Source organism: Phoenix dactylifera, chromosome 11, assembly GCF_051530095.1.
Source record: "Phoenix dactylifera cultivar Ajwa chromosome 11, Ajwa_hap1_PhDact_Kaust_v1.1, whole genome shotgun sequence".
NCBI lineage: Eukaryota > Viridiplantae > Streptophyta > Magnoliopsida > Arecales > Arecaceae > Phoenix > Phoenix dactylifera.
This window is the reverse complement of record NC_143200.1, coordinates 16534340-16559175: the sequence shown is the minus strand read 5'-3', so window position 1 is coordinate 16559175 and position 24836 is coordinate 16534340. Positions and strand designations below refer to the sequence as shown.

The window sequence follows — 24836 nt, the reverse complement described above, 5'->3', positions numbered from 1 at the left end:
CAAAAGGAAAAAAGAAAGTAGCGTCTTTATGAGAAATGCTGCATCTCTCCACATAAAACCAAATTGGGAGGAGACAGGCTCGTGCGAGCAAAGGAATTTCTTGTCAGGTGTGTGATTTGCTTGCTTTCCCGAAACCATTGCAACAAGTGCAACAAATCGACCACCTTAATAGAAATTCCCATCCATGGCCTTAACCACTCGGAATAGCGTCCTACACTTTAGTGTTATGCTTTATAAAATTTGTACGTATCAGCACCCCAACAAAGTTTATCAGCAGCCAAAAATGTACCCTTTTTTTTTTTTTTGCACAGCCAGTAACAAAAATAAATATAAATATATATATATATATATTTGCGTCATCACTAAATACTTTTAGCAAAGGTCTACAAATATGCAGTTGCAGTGGTGAAATAAACCGCCACTGTAAGGCCTTATCAGCAACCTCAAATGCCAACTTATCACCCTGATAAGATTGTTTCTGGTTAACAGCATCTCCCACTCGCAAACTTGTATTAATTGTAAACAAGAGCAATCTTGCAGATATCAACTATAAAATTCCATGAATGTTGTTGCTATATTCAAATAGAATAAAATTACTCTTAATGCCTAGTTTCTACTTTAGACTTCTCCAGCTGGGAATTTGCACATGAGAAGCATGCAATAAACTTCAATTATACATCAGAAGAATAAAAAGAAAGAAAAGGAGTCTGGGAACAGGAAACAAAAGAACAGATCTATGATACATTGTATCATCAAAATGTCTGAATCTAGTTACAACATGTACGATGCTATGGATCTTTTTTCAAGATCCAGCAGCTTTTAGAAATTTGTCGTACGGACTTGAAGGTGGTAACCGTAAGGACTCCTTGGACCCACTAGATGCTGAATCACCGCCCCAAATTTGCTCCTTGCCAATTGATTTCGTCTCTCCCTCGGGATAATGCACTAACTGCAAAGAGGAAGTGGAGTGAAATAGAGAGGGATATAACACTTTTAGACACAAGATATAACCTAATTTAGATGCATGTATAGACAAGCTTGCCTTGTAACTATCCAAGGAATTGACCTCATTCTCTTCTATCAGGTCCTTTGATCCTTCTTGCTGGTGCTTGAAACTTTGAAGCACTGACATCTTTTGTTGCTTACCCATGACAAGGGCTTCACACTGTCGTTTCATTTGGTCATATGGCACAGGGGTGGAAGTAACTGGTACGATAGTAACTTGTCGTGCTGTTTCGAGAACCTGGAAGAATAGTTCAGTGAAACAAGGCAATGAAATATAAATGGCTACAGATCACAAGAAGAAACCATGCTAACCCCCAATTACCTAGAACTAGAGAAACACAAGTTGTGAAGATTGCGTTTATATAACAATAAACAGGCACAGTGTTAAATAGATACTACATTTGAAATGGCTCATGGTGGCAGAATACGTAGAAGAATGTAAACAGTACCCAATATGTTTCATGCCGTGAACCCAACACATGCATGGCAGTGTTTTACTCTAAAGTGATTTGGACACCAATTAGACATTCCATATTTGCAAACAAGGTACGCCATACCAGCCCGAACCAGGCGGTACTGGCATACCATATTGTACCGGTTCGGTACCGATATCCGGTACCGATAGCGTACTGACACTCGGTATGCCAAAAAAAATTTTATACAGCACCGTACCGATATTGTGCTAGTATGGCACCGGTACGGAATCCAGTACCGAAACGGTGAACCTTGCTTGCAAACTTAAGGCTACAATTCACATCAATGCAAAGGATGTTTCAACAGTAATAAAAGAAAACTGTAAGAAATAAACAATTGCTGAGCTATTTTTAGGTTAATGTTTTGCATGCGATACTTATGTTTCAGATATCTAATCTTCTGTAGCATCTTGTTGAACACAGGTAAGAATCACTAAAATTTAATCATTTTACAAAAAGTTTAATGAAAAGATGCAATAAAAACCAATTTAAACTGATCATGTAAGGTTTGGTCATTGTTGATTCATTATGTCGCCAGCTTTGGGCTTAAAAAAATGATACATACCGATTCTATCAATTGATTAACACTTAAAACATCATATGCATTTATGGACTCTGATGTTTTCCTATCTGACTGACTTCCGCACGTGTCTAAAAGTAGATTTTCCTCATCCGAAAGTGCAGAAGCATCATTGACCTGAAACAAAAGCCTCCAAAATGCTAGATAAAATTTATTTATGTGGTATAAATTTGATAGCCAATTAAAATGTCAAAGCGTAGAGTGAAAGATAAAGTGGTAGACCATGTCGAAAGATTGGCATTCCCATTGTTCGAATGGTGAACATGGATGCGGTGTCTCCATGAACAAGGGACCACCAAGTGGAAAGGCATCATCAGGTGAGAATTCCTGTAAGAGCTGCTCTTTTATGTCCATTAACTTTTCCTGAAATTTAATTTCAAAAACAATGTTTTGTAACCAAGATAACAATAGAAATTAATTTAGGATATTTAAGATCTTACGAATACTTAAAACATGGTCAAGTCTCAATACATATATGTAGATATGTTACCTCTGGCAAGTTTTCAAACTTCTTTAGTAAATGGGATATCACAGTCTCTTTTAGTTGCTTATCATCATTTTCTATTACTACAAGGAATTTCAATGCAGCAACTTCATCTTCCTCAGACCCATAAACTGCCTTATTGATAGGAGATTCTTGCAATCTGCTATCATCAATCAGATGAAGATGAGGATCGACCTGTAGCATGATCTACATATATAAGAGGAAATAACTTGGAAAGAACCAATACTAGCAAATGAAGAGAAAACAAGGTCTATTAGAAAAAGGAATTTGATGCTGTGATTCTTCTAAAACATGAGTATCAATAGATTCAATACTATGTAGTGCAATACTCATCAGCCTAACAGAAAACTCTTCCATGGCATAAGCATATATTCAAACAGGAACAAGTTAATAAGCCACAAACCATTTTCTCTGTGATGGTCGCCTTCATGGAAGGAACTAAGACTGCAAGATCACAGGCCTTTGCTGAAAATAGAAGCATGGATGATGCCAAGGTACATAGGGACCTTCTGCGAGATGGCTGCAAACGATCTTCATTTATGATGACAAGTCAGAAGAGCAACAATCATAGCAACAAGGCCCTTAAGGCAGGCAACTTTTTTCCACCTCTAAAAAGTGCAGATTATCACAGCATTATTCTTGGTAGAAACCAGTATGCATCACTTTTACACATAAAAGTAGACCCCACTGACTACAAAGTGATTTCAGTTATTATATTTTAAGAAAAATATACACAAAGTGGTTCTTTATTTTGTAGAAAATTAATTAAAAACTCAGAACATGACATGAATGCATCCATGCAAAAGATGTTATTGGCAATCTTTTGCAATACCAGAAAGGGTTGCTTGAGAACTAATGGACATCTTCGGTGGTTGCTGAACCCACAATCGATCATCTATTCTACTGAAATATTCTCCACTTTCCTAAAGGCTTACATCATTTGTGCAGTTAAAACACCAGATCCTCCACAGCCATGGATACTGTCAATTTCCTTAGAAGTTTTCTCAATAATTGTAGCTGATATGACCCTTTTGATGAAGTACAGATCCTGGACTTCTTTTGCAACTTTCACTTTTAAATTATAATAGAGGGTTCCAGTAAAACAATTGTGCTACAAAAAGATTATGGATTAAATCATGAATCAACATATAAAGCCTATAGAAATTAACTCAACAATCAAGTCATAAGACAATTTTAACTCGATATAATAGCAAGTGGCATCAAATCTTGGCTTGGATTGTCGCACATAGGCAGGAACTTATGTAATGACGGTTGATAGAATATGCCAAATTGGATGAACCCTTTCCAAGTAAGAATCAACAATTCTGTCACATGTACTATTAGTTTCATGACATACAAGCACCTATCAGCACTAACTTTTGAGTTTCAGGTTGGCAACGAAATTGATTTTTTCAAGAAAATTTAACAAGAGGGGAAAACTGGCATTAAGTTAGATATGAAACAGTAGTGTACACATAAGTAGTATGTGACTACATTAACAATACATACATACATACATACATATATATATATATATATATATATATATATTACAAACTTAAAAATGAGCCTAGTTTTCTAGAGAGTTCTGATATGCCTCTCTGCTCAAGTTGTTTGCAAATCCGACAGTACTTTATAAAAAAAAAACAATAAAAAAACAAAGAGAGAGGGTGGAAACTCAGCCTGGCAACGTCCGCCGTATCGGTACCGGTCGGCGTACTGGTGGCGGCCTGGACCGGTCCCGTATCGGTTCTGGATTCCACACTGATCCCGTACCGACCTCGTACCGGTCCCGTACCGGCTTTCCAACGATAAGCTACCAGCACCGGATTTCACGTTGATTCGGTACCGGTCCCAGACCGGACTGGTCCATACCGGTTTGGCAGACTTTGCAGCCTGGTTTAGAGTTATGATATGACTAAAGTTTTCCTCATCAAGACGTCTATAAAACAAATTTTTGAAATTAAGAGAATACCTCTTTATAATAGAAATTCAAGGTAATCATCTACATCAATTTAGAAAAAACTTTGTACAATATCATTTTCTCTAAATCATAACCATCGAACATAATTTCAATCAAGGTTTTCGATCTCGGTATTAGATCTTGTACTAGTCAAGTTGGTATGATTCACTCCCGTACCAACACATAGTATGCTACTAGAGTTGGAAAAACAATTGTACCATGTGTCACTACAAGGGCATACCAAGCCTCATGTACCAAGAATGGCCAAACTAGACCGAACTGCCCGATTTGGCCCGAACCAAGCCGACCCGATGGGAAATTGAGTCGGTTCGGCCATTGGAGTCGATTATGGTCTTGAGCCGAACGAAACCGGTTCCGAATCGACTGAAACCGATTTTGAACTAGACTGTACCAGCCGAAACCATTCGGAACCAGCCGATTCCGTTCGAACTCGATGCGAACCTCTCCATCTCCTTTGTACTGGTGATAAAATGAGTCTTCCCAATATCATTTCTAAGCGGTTGAGAGCTATTTGCATCTCTCTTTTTCTCATGGTAAAAATCACACCGATTCAGCACTTTAGAAAAAAGATCCAAGCCTAAATAAGGTGTGCTTCCTCTCTCCTATCTCATTCTCTCATTTTTTGGAGGAAAATTTGAAAAAATAGCTCGAAATTGCAAAATAAGAAGAGATCATGCCTCGCATATGGAGTAGGATCCATAGACATATCAAGTTCCGAGTCATATACTGGATCTTATTACTCACAACCACAAGCAGCCTATGACCCATTCGAATAAGGATATGAATATGGTGCGTCTGAGACATCTTCCGGTGGCTACTACCCTATGCAGCCAGGAGCATCTTATAGGTTGGATTATGCTGTCGGCTTATTCGGATGGGCTCCTTTACAGCCATTTTATCAACTAGTTTACCAGCCAAAGGACACCTCTCAGAGCTAGAGTTTCAATGAGAGATCCGAGAGTGCTTATAACCCATAGCGTGTTCCTTAAAGGATAAACATAGAAGATTACAACGCCGCTTAGTTAGAGGGGTGGGCTGATGTGCCTTCTAACTATGCTGATGATCTGAATATCTACGAGAGTATTGCCACTCGGCAAGATTTTAGATATTGATATATATGTTGTACTTTAAATACGTGTAATTGATTATATTATTTTATATTTTTCACCTCACTACTTGATTTGAGGATATTTCATGTTGCTTCTTGTAGCATACAATATCTCACAAATTATTTTATATTTTGTATCATTGTAAGACAATAAGATGCATCATTTAGATTAAACTGGGATCATAGAAACATAAAAGACATCAAAAATATATCAAATTACACTTAAAATTATTAAAAAAGCTCAAAAAGATTGATGGCCAACTAAATCAACTTGAAAAACTTCAAAAAAAATGAGCATGCCAGTACGGGATCGGCACGCCTTACCATACCGTGTGTCGGTACTGTACCATACCGACCCGTCTGCCGACCGATACAGGTCCCAGTACCGGTTCGACGTACCTTGCCAAGTACCATTCCGGGTCACTATGATATATGCCCCATACTAGCAAGTAGAGGTCGGCAACAAAAACCTTGATCTCAAGTTCTCAGCTATATGGGTAAATCTTGGTGAAGTCTTCTTTACCAATCAATTCCATAACAAACTCTATTAAACAGTGACTTCAGGCTTTCGCAAATTAACCATGTAACTTCCATCAATGTTATATTATGGTCTTTTCCTTCTCTTTTGTACCCATCCAACGCATTCTAAGCCCCTGTTTCTGTTTAATTTGCTTATACTATCTCAGTAGATTCCCTAAACTTTTCCATGATTGGTGCAAGTCCTAGCTTCCCCTGTTTGCATTCTTCCCCATTCTTTAATGTTTTAAAATGCATCCACATCAACATCTTCATCTACAACATAAGTTAGCACGCTTGGACCTTATTTATTCAATAACATTAAAACATACAACAACAATGGCCCTATTGTTGCCTACTTGGCTTTAAAATACTCTGCCTAAGTCAGCCATGCTTAATCACTAAAAATTAATATGCAGTTTGACATATCAGCTCACAAGCTGATCTCATCAATGTATCAAGCAGAGTCAGAAGGTGAGAACCATTTGACCAGGCTAGCTCTTCTGACATTATTAAGTTAGGTCCATGGCTAATCAAAGCAGATTATAAGATAGGATTTTCTTGTTTAAATGCACTACTGTTTGGTTTGGAGCATTCATGGAAGATGAATAACTGAACAGTCAGCAAGTTGCAATTAAACTAATACATCACACCTTAATTATCATATCTTAGGCTTCTCCACTCCTTTTCACCCCCTCGCCATAGTAGGTTAGCTCAAACAAGTCCAAATAATATGGTCTGGTAAAGTAAAGTCCAAATTGTAGTTTACGAACAATGAAAGTAGGTTGGTTCAACAAGACCCAACTGTGATCCAGGCATCCAACCCATTGGCATCCTGTTTGATCACCTGGTTGCATTATCTAACTATTTGTTGTTGGCTTTATGAATTCCTATTCACCAATCATCTGGCTGTGCAATAAAATAATGTTCTTTGCACCACTGGTGAAAATATTTGTGAACATATTTTACTCAATGAGTAAATGAACGGATGGCGGGTGTTATGCCTTGTTCCAAATTAGGTGACAGAGCAGAACTTCTCCGATTCAACATATCCGAGCCACATATTTTTTGGTGGCTGAAGCAGACTAAATTAGAGGTTTTCCAACGATTGGTATTCAGTTAGAAAAAAACCTCAAAAATGATAAGTTGTTACTCCATAATAGCAATCTAATTTTGAATACCTATCATTTCATTTCCTTCATAATGCGATAAAAGAATCACTAATCAAAAAAGGAGGGAGAAACTACTGTATATGGGGAATATAACAGGAACAAGGGCGTCAACATTCAAATGTGAAGGTCCATAGGTTCCAAACTTTTGAAATATGCATTTATACATTTTCCTAAAAACAGTAATACCTCCAAAGTTTTATGCCAAGAATTTCAGGAATAAAAAATGACTTGCCAGCTTTTTATTAATGTCATGCTTCATTGTATCCTTTGGAGGATGATACTCTCATGTCATGGTCAAGCAACTTACTTTCATGGTCAAGGGAGATCCTCCTCAGTGAAAATGCTAACTGAAAACCACGAACTAGAGCCACATGACTAGAGTTCTGTCAGGAACATTTCAAACAGATAAGCAAATACTTTACATAGATTTCCAGAAAATAATTAGAAAGATGTAGAATATTTGCTTATAAAATAATCTTAGAAAAATCAAAATCCAGACTCAGAAGACATAAGGCACCAATAGGTTTTAAGATGCAACATTTTGGTTATTAAACTACATTTATCCAAGGCATAATGTTCACATTGAACATAATAAACATATTAAGCTACAAAGCAAAAGGACAAACTTGATTCTACATGTTACCGATTATGTTAGAGTACCATTTGTCTAGCATATACGGTGTATGCTTATAGATTCTCTTGACAAATAATCTGATAAATGTGTATTCCACCATCCCCCTTATTGGCATTATGCTAAAATGAAAACCCTTGCTTCTAAAGTTTCTAAGTTTTATGCTGTGAAAACAGGGTGCTTTTACAAGCACAATGTTTCTTTGCTAGATGCCTTGACAACTGTATGACAAATTATATCCTATTATTGGAATAGATGGTATGGTATGGGCATGTCATATATTCATGTCCACATTTTTTCAATATTGGTACTAGTGCCAGTCTGGCATGGCTTCACAAGGGCAAGATCCTAATTCAAAAGATAGGATCCAACAAGATCACAGATATATGTGCTCATTCTGATTTGTACATGTATTACATGTTATGAATCTGAAAACAAGGTAACATTTAGGTCCCGTGTGCACATTGAATCCCGATTTTAAAAAAATGCAGTCAGCTCCTCAACAGTATCGAAAGGTAGAAAGTAAAAAAGAAAAAACAAAAGAGGAGAAAGATGATGAGGGTATCAAGAAAGCACAAGGCAAAATTTATCTAGCGAACTGTCTAACAAGGATCTGTATGTACAATACATAAAAAAGGCATAGGCATAACTCGATGCCATCAGATGCTCGGCACACACTTGGAAATAATGGAACAAGGTAAACATTAAAGGTACAACTTTTAGATTATCAGGCATTAACAGTAGGATGTTGCCCACAAGGAACTCACTTTCGATTGAGAAAATAATAAAGCAAGGTTGTAACTGTGTGCCATTGCTTCATAATTTGCAGGCATATTATATTGTGATGTTGCCTGAGCCCATATTGATGAGAGCAGAAGACCCACTTGGTGATTTCTCAATCTCATAAATGTTGGCTCCTAGACAAATAGACAGAAAGAACATGATAATGAAATTGTAAATCACTTTGCAGCTAAGATCTCGGAAAGAACAAGAAGCATATTACACTATCAATGCACGTAGAAATTAAGAAATTCATACTTCTTGTCTAGTTTTAGTAACAGCTCTCCCATTAGACAGAGAAAGGGAGGGAGAGAAGTTGATGCTATGAGGATCATTCTGGGAGGGGTAAACTGTACACTGGCTTATGTCTGCATTCATCTGTTGGTATCCATCCTTCAGTGCATGTTCCACTGCCGCATTCATCTTCCCCATCTTTTCTAGGCGTTCATTCTTAACAGTAGTTTCTTTCCCCAACTTCTGCAATATAGCCCTTGAAGAACAAAAACCTGAGAGAGCTACCAAAAGTGTACCTTGTGGATCATATCCCTTCAATGTAACTGGAATACATGAAATTAACCAAGGACAAATAATTGAGGGCCCAAGAATGGCAGAAAAAACACGATGGGAGCCAACTCTTGTTTCATGGTCTGGGTGTGCCATTGCTAAGAGAAGCTGGTGAAATAAAGCTTCTGGAAAAGCCTGAAATATGTGTTAAAGACGGAATTAACCATCTATTACCAATTTTCTAGCATCGAAATACTCGAACATATGCATGTTCACTCTCTTACAGCGGACGTGTTGGCGAGGACTAATAGAAACTTGCCTTCTTGCGATATGATAAGTTAGGGATAGAAGCTATTATCTGTGCAAGACGATAAACAGAAGAAATTGTAGTTTTTGCAACAATAGCAGTAGAAGAGAGATTGTCCAGCACGACAGCCATCATATCAAGAATAGGTCCAACATCCCCTACCTGTTCATCAAAGATATATCAAGTGAATTTAACAAAGTGAGATATAACTTGTATGTTTACGAAGTAAATAACCTTGTTTGTCAGTTGCACAAGACACTCTTCTAAGGCAAAATGAAGAATAGAGTTCCAGTCATCGACATCAACACCCAAGTTTGATGCTTCGATTGAACATTGCATGCATTTGCGCAAATGTCTCATCAAGTCGCTGATTGCAGTAATTATAGCTACTGAAGCCTGCGACTTTGCATGCCGTGCAAGATGTGTCACCACATTGACAATATTAATCTGCATAAGAGGCTGCTTGGCGACATTCTTGTGATCTAAGTGCTTGATTATGATAGATAATAGCAAATGGCTGTTTTGTCCTGAAGACCAAAAAAATAAGTTTAAATTCCATGGTATATGCAGGGAACAAGAAAGCCACAGAGAAGTGCTTCACCTGACTTCTCCAATAGAGCCCACATTTCAGTTAAAACAGAACAAGCAACTCCTTTCTCAGGAGACCAATAATTTTCACTGTCGAAGTTACGAAATAGGGGTTCTAAAACACGCCTCACAGTAGTTGCCTCCTTAGCAAGATTGGCCATATTGTGCAAGCAAACTCTAGACCAGTATATAAGGCTTTTGGAAATATCCCTGTTAACCAATGAAGCTGTTTAAAATGATAAAAGTAGTGTGAAAATCCGATAAAGAAAATCATCTAAAAGATGAATCCTCACACTGTGGTACCCGGTTCAACTTTTACACTGTTATGTACTAACAGAACCTTCTTCCAGGAATCCTGGAAGGAAGAAACGTCATCTTCAATTCTGATACCTTCTTCCATGCAGTGATTCGGAGGTTGAATGTATTGCAAATCTTGCTTATGATTTTCTGAGCCCATTTGATGAGCCTTATAATTTTCCAAGGTTACTGAGACAATCTGTTTCAACCAACACAAAAGAAGAAACAGAGATTAACAAACTATGGAGCAAAACCAACTGCCTAATGCTTATTGCAGCATAAATAGAAACAAGAAAAAGAATCTGAAATTGAATTAATTGAGATAAGGTCTTAATTTCAAGGAAAATTTAAGAGAAGGTTCAACTTTAAAAAGATGCCAGTGAGTGCTCAAAAGCAGCTCCTCTTATCGAAGCATCGGAAACTTAAGGAGAATCAATCATGGCCAAGAATGGCTTCACTGTTTTAGCAATGTAAGGGCAGGAAAAATCACAAGTCCTCCATGCATGCAAGCACAAGAACACAGTCATTATTAGATATCAAACTAGAGAGAGAAACCAGATTCATGCTTGCTGCATAACAAGACCAGGGCTGTGGAGGAGCTGAAGCTCTGTAGCAAACTGAGAAGAAGCATAGCCACATGACAAGCGCACATGGCTGAAAGAAGAAGATTAGAAGAGAGAAAGAGAAGGCAATGCATGCCAAAGGGGAGGAGATGGGGTCACAAGCCAGAGAAGAAAGAGGGAGTCACAGTGGTAGAGAGTGGACTATAAGGGCTGCTTATAACAGGGTTTTGATACTCAGTATTAATAGAATCCAATTCAAATTTTAGTAGAAACAGAATTGAACCTCTATTATTGCTTCTAAGAACTAAAAGTTAGCCCATGAAAGACATGATCAAACAACCCACCAAATCCCTCATGACCCATTTAGAATCTGTGTTGAAAAGTCAAGACAAACTAATATCAAACTAAAAAACTACCATGCAAACCCAACTCAAACAGGTAGCTCGACTAATCAGGTCATAGAGTCAACCAATCTTTGTTATCTTTAATATACAAATTCTGATAGGTTGTTTGGTCAGCCAGTTTTCATCACAAAATGTCTAAGAATCTGCATGAATTCTACTAGGTCTGTAGGAGTCCCATGCCATGCCAAGGTATGAGCCATGCTGTTGAAAAAAGAAAAGATAAAAGAGAAGATAAAAATCTTTTTAAAACAGCAAACTTTATAAAATGACTTGATACATGCCATGATAACCCATATCCAGGAGCCTACATAGGCCCAGAAAGGTACATTGCAACCAGCACAAGCCAGCATATGTTGGCCCATTGAGACCATGAGTGCACCAAATAGGTCCTTGTCTAAAAAAATAAGTTTGATGAGCAGGTCTATTTATCCTTGAATCCCATGGAGCTTCTTTAACAAGTCTTGTCTCTTGGTGGTGATACTTTCAGATCCCAAGATAAGTTACACAGTAGAGTTCGAGAATTGCTTAATCCATCAAATATCATCAATTTTTAATGGTAAATAGTACATGACAAGATTTTTACAGAATCATGATCAGCAAGATGTTTCCATTGTTGTGCTTCCTAAATTATATTAATTTCTTTCCAATTATGACTTGTAAAACTCCTGTTTTTATCTATTTGAGTATCTGACTTATACTGGTTCTATATTACTTCATTAGGTGCTCATAGATGGGTGGTTTTTTATCCCTCTTTTGAGAGGTTTAACATGTTTTGGCTTCTTTTTTCCAGCAATTATTTAGACAATCTAAAATATTTAGGACAAAAGTTATTAAGCAAATCATCCACCTTCCTCTTTCTGATCCATTAATTTGCAGACTTGGAAATTAAGATATCTTTTGGTTTTCGTGACATTGATATATCCAATTGGCATCACATTTCATTTTAGAAAAATGGCCCATATTAACAAATTTAGTGGAAGACCCCCTCTGCGATAGGCATGTTAGTTGAATAATGCTTTAATGAAAGGAAGCCCCTTAAGGTTTCCACTTTTCTGTGTCCTATTATCATTTTTGGTTTGCAGGTGATCAAGAACTCAATGTCGCCTTCTTTCACATTTTTCTGTGCATCTTTTTTTTTATGACAAATGATGGAAAACCACCACTCTTTTCATCTATGCATAAATTTTTAACTGTCCTTATCATTATAATTAGAGCTTCTACTCCACAAATTTCATAAGGTGGTGGTGGGGGGGGGGAGGGTTCCATCTACTGTAGTTAGGAGTTGATAACACATAAGTACCTTCTCGTCAGCACTGCATCTAAAAACCTACTTTTTAACAGAAGAAATGAGGAAAATCTAGTTTTGATGTGAAACATGGAAAAGATATATAAGGAATAAATTAACTTACATCATCAAAGTCTGTTGAGATATGGGAGTACTCGCCCATGAATTGCACCTGGATATAAAATACAAAGAAGATAAGAAAGTCATCAAGGAAATGGCATCTGAGATATTCATACACGACAAAAACTACTTGGGAATATCTGAATTATAGTTCTTCAAATGGACGGAGAAGAAGAAACTCATGAGTCCCTAATCTTGACTAAGTTTAAGAAAGACCAGTTATTGAATAATGCCACAATGAAAGCTCGCATAATTACATGTTTGCTCATTCTGCTTCAAATGCCATGTGTTAATATAACTTCCAAGCAAGTTATGGTATACAAATGAGATATCACTACAAAGAATGATGAATATGCGTGAAATATAGGCATCTTTTCCAAAAATACCGAACAGTACAGAAAAGTAAATTCCAGATAGTAATTTTTTGGGCCAATTTTATATTGCAGTAAGAGTGTTAAATTAAACTATCTTCCATTGATACTGATATGATCATGTACCAAAGGAGTACTGGTGACAAAATATGAGAATTAGAAGTTGCTATTTAGACTATGTCAACATTACAGAACAAATATTTTGAGGCAAGAACTCTAATCTATCAAATTACAGTACCACAGAAGCAAGAGCTTGCAACACTGCAGAGCGCACTCGGAGTCCCCCAACATCTCTCCCTACATTTTGACCAAGATGACAAAGTTTGGGTATGAGTCCTTCTACGTTGGCCATGTAAGTGCCATCCACCTGTTACAAGAACATGCCAAAGTTATTAGGCAACTTACATCAAGCAAATGCAATATAGATGGTCAGAAACAAATTTAAAATTTATTATGAAGTTTCACTGAAAGCATTCTAAGTGAGAGGAGATTGTATATTATGAGGTTTCACGGAAAGCATACCCTTGGCATTCTCTGCTGAGAGTTCTTTTAGTAAATGAAACCAAATCAACAAGATTTATCCATTATATGTGAGGACCTAAATTATCTTAACCCAAAAAGGAAACTAAGGCTCTCCTAAATTTAATGCCTGTCCATTAATGTGTATATGGATTATGGAATAACAATAACAACCTTCCAGTCAACCCATTGACAGCCCTTCTGGCTATACATAACTGTGTTCATGTATGTAGGCATTTATTTATACATCTATGTACCACAATATCGCTTTAACTTAATGATAGTAATCATTATGATATTAAAACTAATGGAGACTCATATAGATGACCAGACAACTTACCTGACTGTTAAGAAAGTCAACAAGCATAAGACAACCCAGAATACACATGTCATCTTCTTGTGTTTGATCAAGAAGTGTTCGTACAATGCCCAATAAGCTAGGAGCAAACAATGGCCTGAATACACAAATAGATGTAAGATGTATAGAAATTACAAAATAAACAAAGAACCATTGAAGCACTATTATAATAATGATTTCAAGAGTAGCAAATACATGCTGCCTCCAAATTCAGTTATGCACTTGAACAAACTGAGACCTTACCAGTACTGTTACTGAATATGGATCATCCAAATTTCTAACACATTGAGAAAAACAGTTGCATCTTCAGGTTACTTTAGAGTTCTAATTATGTACATCATATAGAAAAATTTATTCTGCTTAAAGATAAAAAAGAACTTTGTAATAGGTTAACAATCTTCAGCATGAAGTTCCACTTTAAGGTGCAAGCTTTTATACATATCACAAAGTATAAGTGTGGCTTCTCATCATCGCAGTCTAACAATGCTTGTTCATATAGTTAAAGAACTTACTAATAAATTCAAGGGAGCTCTATCTCCCTACAACAAAATTGACATAAGCTGCAGCACACCAAGCACTCTAAAAGGAAACATAAGCATGGTCTATCTAATATCTAATAAATACCAATCATCTAGATTATACATGTATCATGAATGAGTTGGATAAGCAGATGATAATAAATAAAATATTTCTTAAGTATATCTAGAAAAGCTTGATATGTGTAATCCAAATATGTAGCTATGGACAGATTCAAATATTTCAAGGGTATCAAGTACCAAGTGACCAATTCAAGAATGATGCTGATGCAGCCATGTCTTCGTTCAAAATAGCAGGTCAAACTTAGTGGGATGAATAAAAGGATATAATTGCTTATTAAAATAAAGAAAATCTAACTTGTGAACTATCATGAATAATTTCAGATTGTCCATGAAAAGTACTTTACTACAAGGATCGCCGAACCGGTACCGGTCGGCCACGAGACTAGTTCGGTACCGGTCCGGTCCGTTTCGGACCGGTACCGAACCGGTCAAAAAGACGCACACCATGCTATGACCAAAAAGACCAGCACGCACGGCACACTTTGGCTAGGCTGTGGCATTAAATGCCACAGATCGAACCGGACTCGGTGCCGATTCGTAATCAGTCCTAGCCGAATCGAACGAAGCCGGTCGGGTTCCGTCCGGTTTGTCCTTGTACCGGCCACTGACCCTTGGGACCGGAACCATTTTTTGCAACCGAACCGACCCGGTTAGAAACCAGGCCAGATCGGTACAGGCTGAACCGGCCGATATGGGCTGGTTCAGCATTCCTTGCTTTACTATATTATGCCGTACCACCATATTTATAAAAAAAGAAAGAATATTAAAAAAAAAATTAAAAGATATGCCATACATGAACAAAGATATGGTAGAAAATCCTCACCTGCTTTGGACTAAGCAATTTTTAAAATTTATTAGATCAAGAGTCTTTAGAACCTAAAAGCATATGTTTGGCTCTTACACTCGCATCACCGGCAGGTCCGTTACCCGCCAACCATGAAACCCCCCTTCCCCCCCCCCCAAACACATAAAAAAAAAAGAAAGAAAAAGGAATCCGAATATGGATTGTCATTAGCTCCAAATCCATTGTAAGTATAACTGGAAACCAAAACCCATCTAAGCAAATCAAGAGAATCAAAACTTTATAATAACCCTTAACCCAAATCAAGTAAGCTAAATATTCCGCAAATAAACTACACCTATTAATGAACCTTCAGACAACATCCAATGCATCAAAATGGATAAAGCAGACATAGTTAGTTTACCAGGCATCATGCTAAATATTGCCCTAAATTCCATCATTTGTTCCCACTCCCACCTGGTTATGGTAAACCAGGAAAAAAAAAGGCCAAAAGTAGACCACCACCTGATTAAAGTTCAGTCAACAGCAAAATGCGCAGATGCAACAGTCACCATCATCATCGTTATCATGGAACTCCACAAAAAAAAAAAAAAAAAAAAAAAATCACTCTAAAGTTCCAAGCCCAGATCCTTGATCACAAGGAATCCACTAAGTTGTGTAATATGGACTGCCAATGAAGGTTTACCATGAAAGTTAAACCACAGCCACTCTTTGGAAGAGACACTATAAGCGCTGGTTATTTACCTAAACCACCTTAGCAGGATAGCCTAACAGTTGCTGTCCTGGGACCCTAACTTTGAGGTGGACCAAAAATTTGAGTTTGCGATTATATCGAAGTTACTGAAACCATGATTTTTCATCATAAATTATAATTGTTTACACCATGGTACCCTGCCTGATGCACAATCTTGAAATATCTAACTCCTTATGTGACCCAACCACATAATACAAACTACCCAATGCACAACCTTGAAATATCTAACTCCTTACTGTAATCCAACCACCTAATGCAAACTACTCCTCACATATCCTCTGATAGAATGAAGATTTAAAGCACAGTAAGTAGGAAATTTTTTCATAAATGTATCTCTTACAGCCTTATCAGTAAGAGATGACCCTTCAGAATTACCATTCTATATAAACTATGCATACATGAAGAGATGATCCTTCAGAACTACCATTCTATATAAACTATGCATACATATAAACCCGTCTTGTCATGCCTAATACTTTCCCAAGATTGGTTACTAGTTGACTCAGTGTGCTGTTCACCATATCATATCCTTTGACAGCAACTTGTTTATGATACAGCTAAAGTTGAGGTCTTCAATGGTTATGGTCTGTAGGCAGGGATGGTCTACAATCTACATCACATAGTAAAAACAGTTTTTCAGCTAAGGTAACTAGCAGTAGTGATCACAAAATTCACTGGCACTACATCTGTTAAATAGGAATCAAAATATCTGCATTTTGATAAGGCACACTTAGTCAACTGTTGCTATACATAAAAATCTATGCATACTAATGCCACTATATGGGTTATCCATTAAACATTGTGCCAGTGTACTCAATCCTCAAAACTGGAGTCCAACAATCAAGACTATCTGCACCAAAATCACCTTATCGCCTACATGGATCTGGCACTTATAAGTGGAAAGATGAAATACATTAGAATGGATAAACACAAGAAATAAAGTAAATACGAATGGAGGAAATGAATATATGCATAACAGATGATAAAGCCAGTCTCTGTATATCAGCATTAAAAGTCTGAAATCATCCTGAATTTGTTACTGCAAGACAAAGTCCAAACTTTTTAAACGCATTAGTAAGCTGATTGTTTGGTCCTATTAAAAATCTATGTGGAAATAAAAGCATGCGTCCAAATGCCTCTAAAAGCAGAACCAGAAAATAGTATTTATTGGAGTACATTATTTAAAACTATTGACGGCAGAATTAAGCAAGTTCTGACAATATGAACTCAAAAAATAACTAATAGATGAAAACATACACAATCAATAATCCTGCCGGCAAAGGTACTGCAAATAAAAATGCATTGTTAATCAAAATATGCGTTAAAGCACCTTTCTGTATATAAAACATGCCTTAAACTTACATCTGCTCCTTACATGAAGCTAAAAGTCTCCTATATATGCACGGCACAGCTTTTGCAAGACAGAAGTGTTCATTCCGCAATTCTTTATAAAATCTTTGCTCTAAGCACTTTGTAATCTGCAGGGAAAGTAACATAAATGACTAAAAATTAATAATTTTGAGGCTTTTATTCTTCCTTAAAATTAAACATATAGCACAAATTTTGTGAAGCTTAATGTCATCTAAATCAACACAATATACATGGTAGACTAAATTTCACATGCCTTGCACAATTTAACAAGTAATTCCCCAAAGCAATCAGCAGAATACTAATTATGCTCTAGTGGGACCTCGAATTTTGAAAAGCGTAAAACTTAAATGCCAGTATTGTTCAACCAAAATAGAGGAAACTTATTATGATAGCTGAGTCTAACAAGGGGAGGAATACTGTGCCAAACATAGCTGGGCTAAGGTCCTACTTTAACAACTTGGTCCCACATTATTAGGCAAAATGTGGGCGAAAAAATCAACTTCAAGTTAAAAACCCTATTTCTCTTATCCTAGAAGCAAAAGGCTGGAGGGTTAAAGTTAGGCTGATAATAATAAGCTCAAACTATGAAACCACTAACAAAAGTGATTTGATGGATGAGCATTCATGAGATAAAACCAACATCAAGTAGTCAGGACATGGTTTGATGATTACATTTACAATTATCATAATATAACTTTTATTATTGTCAAGGTGGTACATAACATGGATTTGATAATTGCTTCTGAAAAATTGCTTCAGATGATTAATGAATATCCTGACTAGATCCTACTAAAACTTACATACTAAGGCCCATTATCTTCAGGCAATTATTGATGATGGGACTAGGAGTTCTAGTTCTACAAGTTAGCCCATGATGTGCACTATCTGCAGATGATTTTTTTCTCCTGATTAATGGAACATGGGCTGGCATAAATGCTATTGTGAAGGAGAGCTACAGTGGATAAGTGTTCAGTAATACTAATTGAACTGAAGCAAAAGTAGATGGAATGAGATTTCTATGGATTTGCAAAGCAAAAAGCTGTGGCAATTGATGCACTGTAAGTATCCTGGCCCTAAGATCTGCCGTACCAGTACCGGTCGGTGTACCGGTGGCGGCCCGGACCGGTACGTACCAATCCCTTACCGATCCCATACCGGCTCCATACCGGTTCTCCAACGATAAGCTACCGGTATCGGATTCCACGATGATCCGGTACCGGCCCTGGGCCGGGCCGGTACGGACCGGAACGGTAGACCATGTTGGGCCCTGTTTGCTTAGTGAATAAATCCATAAACCGTGAGTGCCAAATAAGGGGCTTATTCAGCCAAATGCCAAAAATATATTCTTATTTAGCCCACATTGTTTTATTTGTTCAATGGGATATAATCACTTTAAGCCAAATAAAACTATTCTGGGGTGGGGGTCAATTGGAGGAAAAGTTTTATTCCTCTTGATTTCTAAACCATCAGTCCCTCATTCCTGTCTATCCAACCAAACAGCATTTGCAACAATTCAGTTTATCCCAGGTTCCCATCCAAATGTAATTTCAGAGTTCTTCCTGGAAAATCAGGAAAAGTAGAATACAACAAGAATGCAGAGGGGAGAAAAATATTCAGTTATTTCTTATTCACAAGCCATAGAGGGCCTTAGAGGTATTGACAAGTAAGTTTGAAACTATAATCACAAGGATGGATTGACTTATATAGAGTTATACCACAGATAACTTATGGCTGGGAGACAAAGTGCATTATGTATTTATTGGCTTAGCGTTGCCTGTGAATGAGACCAAAGGGTAATATCTATTCAACATTAATAGTCTTGGCAGTGTTGTGTAAGTTGCATAATAAAGGTGATGGATAAACATAGGATGATCATAGCAAAGAAGAAAATAGTAGGCCATACTAAGTAATGCCAGCCTTAAATGTGTGTACAATTGATGGAGCTCCATAGTTAATATTGATTCAAGAGAAAAATTGGCAGGGTATACCAGTATAGAGTTGTCATAGAAACTAGAAAAACCGATGAAAAGGGAGGAAATCTTTAAGGAAAGGTCATCAATAATGGACGTGAATTAAGCAATAAGAGAGAAATTAAAAGAGAAAAGAATTACAAAGAAGATCAGATAGGCTTGAACCAAAATGAAGGATCTGTATAAAGGACCTTGCAATTTATATTATTTTGGTGACAAATTGATTAAATATAGGTGTGCTTAATTGATGAGATCATGGTGGATAATTATGTGGTTAAATTTCTCTATATTGGATGCTCAATCATGTTATTTAAATGATTGAAAAGGAAAATTCTTAATAATACAGTTAAAGTTGCTGAATTTGTTTGGCCATGATTTTCAGCCTACTAAGAAGCAAGCGTATTAACTTATTAATCAATTTTACTAGTAAAAACTACTGATTTGTTAAACAGAAAATTATTATGCCGCAATATTTTGCTTAATAATACCAACAAACTTTTAAGTGATAGTCACTTATTTGCCGGAGAATTATGAGTATCTAACACTCCACATTGTTTGAACACAACATTCAAAAAGATCTGCTAAGATTTTTTAGGGAACTCCATCTTACACCATGCACATCTGGTGTGCAGAAAGTCATTATAGTAGACAAAAATAAAGTGTCTAGGTAACATTTCCTGGCATAGCTCCTGATAAGACAGCAGATTGAAAGTTGAACTCAAAGCACGTTAGTAATTAAAAAGTTATGTCAATATTTCAATGATTATCCAGGACTTAAATTTGACACATCAATTCAAAACAAGAGAGCACAAAAGTATAATGCAATAGGCATAGGAAATACCTTTGGTATCCGCATTGGATTTTTTGAAGTATATTCACAAAGCTTGCTAATCATCCTATCATTTGGTTCTCCATCCTACAAATTTATAGAGGAAACTTAATCAGCAAGTATGAGTGAAGTATATGTGATAGTTATCCCACTCCCAACACACATGCAAACAATAATAGAATTAATTTTTTGAAGGAGACTACTTCTTGAGCTTCAAAAGAAAGAAATTTTACATGGAAAAACCAAATTTTGACCTTGGCGAGTATTTAACATATTATTATTGGAAAAAGAATAACTACTTGTTATTCCTAAAAAACTAGTAATAGGTTATAAAGAATATGGAGTTAAAAGTTGAATGTTTGAACAAGATAAAAATATAGATACAGATTTGCTAGATTTACAAATTCTCACTGTATTGGAAGCAGTTAACTTTTATTAGACAAAGAATGACGGGAGTATTTTGACAGTTCTAGTATTCAGAAATTAACCCAATTGGATAACAAATGGGTGAAACTCATGAATATACACAGGAGAACAGAGATTTATGTAATTTTTAGTGGCAAACACAGAGAGATCCGAGACCAACATTGCTTACTTGTTTTAAAAGATGTCAAGCAAAATCAACCATGAACAAATTGCAAGAAACAGGCCATTCTCATAAAACTGTATTAAACACTTGAACATTTAAAGTGACATTTCGATAGGATTTGAGTGGTAACTCTCGTTAGACATTTTTCAAGGAGGAGAAGATAGGGTTTTTCCTTTATAGTTACAGCATACAGGCCCAAGAAAAGGAGGCTTTGTAACATAGTAGAAGTTCCGACACTTTGATTCGGGTCTTTACTATCAGAAATTCAGAATCTTTCGGATGAGACAAATATGGGTTGTGAGAGATTAATGCAGCGTCATTAATTGACTCAAGGATAGCAAGTACAAGAAGACAGCATAAAATGTATCTTTCTAGGAAATCTTTGATGACAACATTTATTCATGAATTAATTAGATTCTGAAAGATGCGTCATGGACCAAAGCTTATTGCATGGGGCTTGCATGTCATCAGGTTTATAATGCTAATTAATAAATCTGCTCATAAGGGGGAGTCCTCATGGCATTGCTGTATAAGTGATTGTCAAGAAACACAGGTGCTCATTTGGATATGCTTTTGCCATCATAGATGGGACAACAAACACGAGGATTCTAGGCTAGCATGCTAAACAGAGGCTGCAATTAAGGACTGATTCAAGATGTCGCACCAAGATTCTTTGCAGATTTGAATCAACTAAGGTCATTCTTATGGCATGTCTAAATATGCACCGCTTTATATCTCAATTGTGTTATGCTTCAAAATGAGCATAAAATTAAGAATAGAACTGAAAAAAAATCCAAGACATACATGCATGACGCAAGACAAGACTATAACAAAAGAATCACCTACATAAACACTGCGGCTCATCTTGGTCTTCAGTATGCTACAAGTTTTCACCGTGAAGCTCTAAAAGGACTTCTTAAGTAAGAATAAGACTACTAGAATCGAAAAAGCAAAAAAAAAGAACAATGCACAAGTATCACCAAGTTACTTAAGCAAATCCAATATGTACAGGGGAAAAAAAAAAAAGCAAAGCCAACTGAGCTTCCAATCAATTAAATCAGTTATATTGATCGATAATTATTAAAAAAAATACTAAATAAGTCAGAAAAGTTAAGAACTTCACCAGAAACTGAGGGAGGATATTGGCTAGGAGCTTCTTGTAGCGTTTAACCGGTAGTCGGGACCGTGCCCGAAGCGAAGGGCAAAAGCAACAGAGACTTGCACAGGCAGGCAACACCCGCCTCGACATAACCCCCATTTTCTTTCTTCCTTTCCCTTTCCACCCACCCTTTTATTTCCCCTTCCTCAATGTTATCGACTCAAACTTTTGAATCAAAAAATACTGAAGAAATCCCAAAATTCTTATAGCAATTTTATCAGACAAGAGTTCCTCAAAGTCGGATTCAAGGAATTTCCCAGATTTTCAAAAAACCCAATCAATGCCCATCACTTTTTTCTTCCATATAAAATTGAAACAAAAAACAAAAAAAGATCTAACAAAACTGAGGAAGAAATTCTCAACATGTAACAAAATCCAAGAACTCAGATATCAAAATAAACTCTTCTTTTGACGATCGGGATCGGCCTGCAATTGAAATTTACAGAATCACAGCCTGCAATCAGATGAGCAAAGTTTGTTAAAAAAATAAAAGTCGAGTGCTTTTTCCTTTCCCGAACGCGATTTGATTATGGCTGAGAAGAGGAGTGGGGGAAAAGGAATTGAAATCAAAAAGCAGCGATCGATGGGACTCGCCTGGGATACTTGACTGCCTCCAGAAGGAGATCTCCCCTCAACGTTTATATTCTATTGTCATTCATTATCTCGATATGTACGTACACATGTATATAATATAAGTAGAGAAGAATAATAAATGCAACGGTTATAAGTTAGTTTATTAAAAATATAGGATTATTATTGAGCAAATAAAGTGGGGATTAAATTCCCAATTTTCTTACCTGGGGCGACCGACACAATGTCTCAGGCTCCCGGCCACCCTCCAGCCGAAGGAGATGGTCCATGGGACAAGGAGGCGCGACTTGATATCCTGATTTTTTTTGGTTGTTGTTTTGTGGTGAGAGAGGGTGGAGAGCGCCGGCGGGTGGTGAGTAATTTTCTGGTTAGGTCAGTTTTTTTTTTTTTTTTTTTTCTTCTAAGACGGATAGATTATACGAGATGAATACAGATACACCTAATAAAATTAAAAAATAAAATACTTCGGAGTGCCAAGAGCAATTCTTCATCGCCAACCCATGGGGTACTACTGGAGTGACTAGCCCATTAGGTTCACGAAAAACATGCTTAGCTTGGAAGATCCTCCATCCCTCACTGTTGCTCAGATATTTCGGAGCAAAAGGTGGATGTAACCATTACTCCTTGGACCGCCCGGATCCAACTGATGACCGTAGCCTAGTTTCCCTCTAAGATGATGGAACTGGACTGTAAAACATACCGGACGTGATAAAGACCCGCTCAAGAGGCTCTCAGCTCCGCATCCGGAACCGATATATCGAAAAGTTAACTAACAAAATTTCTAATAGATCCTCAATTATCAATTAACTAATTGCTAAAATACTCAATTAGGTATTCTGTATAAAAAAATCTATTTAATTATTAATTTTATAAGAAAGAATGGAATATATTTTTATTACAAAACTGTGCACAGGAGACGTGGCCTAAATGATAGACTATATATGTATATATATCAAATATTTCAATAAATAAGTATTGCTTGCTTTGTAACATGGAGTCATGGACGTGTGTTTAGTTTCAATAGTACAGGATATTTATATAGGTGAACGAATTCAAATAATACCTTCGAGCTAGCATTTTGAGTGTGGTCCAGAATCGTCACAATTTTGGTACAATACTAATAATATATATTAAAAAAGAAATTGACTTTTCTCTATAATTAAAAATATTTTTTATATAAAATTCATAAATGGATTTTTATGGAGTAACATTTTTGAAGAAATATATAGTGATAAAATTCACGGTAGACAACCAAGAGTCATGACTTGGGCAGGAGGAGCCGGACACTTGAATTCTGTAGTGTCTTGGTCTCAATGGAGACTCTTGCTGCAATTAATATCAGTTAAAGCTTGGAGGGGAGGATGGTCATATGACTTGAACAACCTACCGTCTTCTTCACGAATTGCGTGACTGGATTCAATGCAGATTTGTTTAGTTGGATTTTCCAATTAAGGAACTTTGGTAATGAAGTCTATATGGTGGGATCTAATGTCAAATATGTTTCTTTCATTTCAGAACGTTCAATCCACTCTTCATGTTTTCTGAAGTGAACGAACTGCATCTCCTTGTTATGGCTATAAGTTTTCTTCCTTCAAAACATTTGACCTCTTCTCCCGTTTGTATCATCCTCCACCCCTGGTCAGCCATGAACCTTTGAAAATGAATGGAATCAATATACCCAAGTTTTCAGTCAATCAAATCTTACAGTCTCTGGTATGCTAACCAAGAAAGACCTCATTACACTAATTATGTTTTGGTCGAAGAATTTTTAAGTTTTATCTATCTATCTATCTATCTATCTATCTATCTATATATATATATATATATATATATATATATATATATATATGTGTGTGTGTGTGTGTAAGCATGCATGTATGCATTTAAATCTTTTTTTTTTGCAAAAGTGAAATTTATTTCTTTGCATGAATCAATCTATTTTGGACCTTGTTGAAATTGTATCCCTGCTCTCATGACTATTGTAAAAAATATTTTTAGATAGGTATCCATTGTCGATTTATTTGTATTAATCAAGTTAAATATGTGCGTGCATTTGAGAATTGGGGCAATAGTAGTTTGTTGAAGTGCTAGGCTTTTTTTTA

At 36.6% G+C, this 24836-nt stretch overlaps 1 protein-coding gene across 14 annotated transcripts; it reads right to left on the bottom strand.

The window, feature by feature from the left end:
* Positions 1 to 555: 555 nt before the first annotated feature.
* Positions 556 to 23098, bottom strand: LOC103707766 (protein SEMI-ROLLED LEAF 2-like). Of its 14 annotated transcripts, XM_039128247.2 has the most exons (22): positions 22941 to 23076; positions 22738 to 22805; positions 22108 to 22597; positions 20408 to 20482; positions 17601 to 17703; positions 17483 to 17510; positions 14053 to 14167; positions 13432 to 13560; positions 12827 to 12874; positions 10447 to 10649; positions 10167 to 10363; positions 9800 to 10092; positions 9578 to 9727; positions 9013 to 9453; positions 8742 to 8891; positions 7651 to 7726; positions 2967 to 3094; positions 2549 to 2737; positions 2281 to 2421; positions 2044 to 2175; positions 1043 to 1243; positions 717 to 949 (listed from the first exon to the last, which is right to left on the bottom strand). In XM_039128247.2, the coding sequence occupies exons 3-22, from the start codon at positions 22240 to 22242 to the stop codon at positions 803 to 805; spliced, it is 3081 nt and encodes a 1026-aa protein (XP_038984175.2). In that variant the 5' UTR covers positions 22243 to 22597; positions 22738 to 22805; positions 22941 to 23076; the 3' UTR covers positions 717 to 802. The 14 variants fall into 14 exon arrangements, with proteins under 14 accessions (XP_088563077.1, XP_038984175.2, XP_038984178.2 ...); XM_039128250.2 differs by lacking the exon at positions 17483 to 17510 and having other exon boundaries at positions 17588 to 17703; XM_088706950.1 differs by lacking the exon at positions 2044 to 2175.
* Between the last annotated feature and the right edge of the window lie 1738 nt (positions 23099 to 24836).

What these genes read in the sequence shown, in the direction of transcription:
- LOC103707766 (XM_039128247.2), bottom strand. Translation starts at nt 22,242, where the DNA reads ATGGGGGTTATGTCGAGGCGGGTGTTGCCTGCCTGTGCAAGTCTCTGT. An exon ending in TTGACTTTCTTAACAGTCAG is followed by an intron (nt 13,561 to 14,052) that starts GTAAGTTGTCTG and finishes TTCTTGTAACAG; the next exon opens with GTGGATGGCACTTACATGGC. An exon ending in TATTATTTTCTCAATCGAAA is followed by an intron (nt 7,727 to 8,741) that starts GTGAGTTCCTTG and finishes TGTTCCTGACAG; the next exon opens with AACTCTAGTCATGTGGCTCT.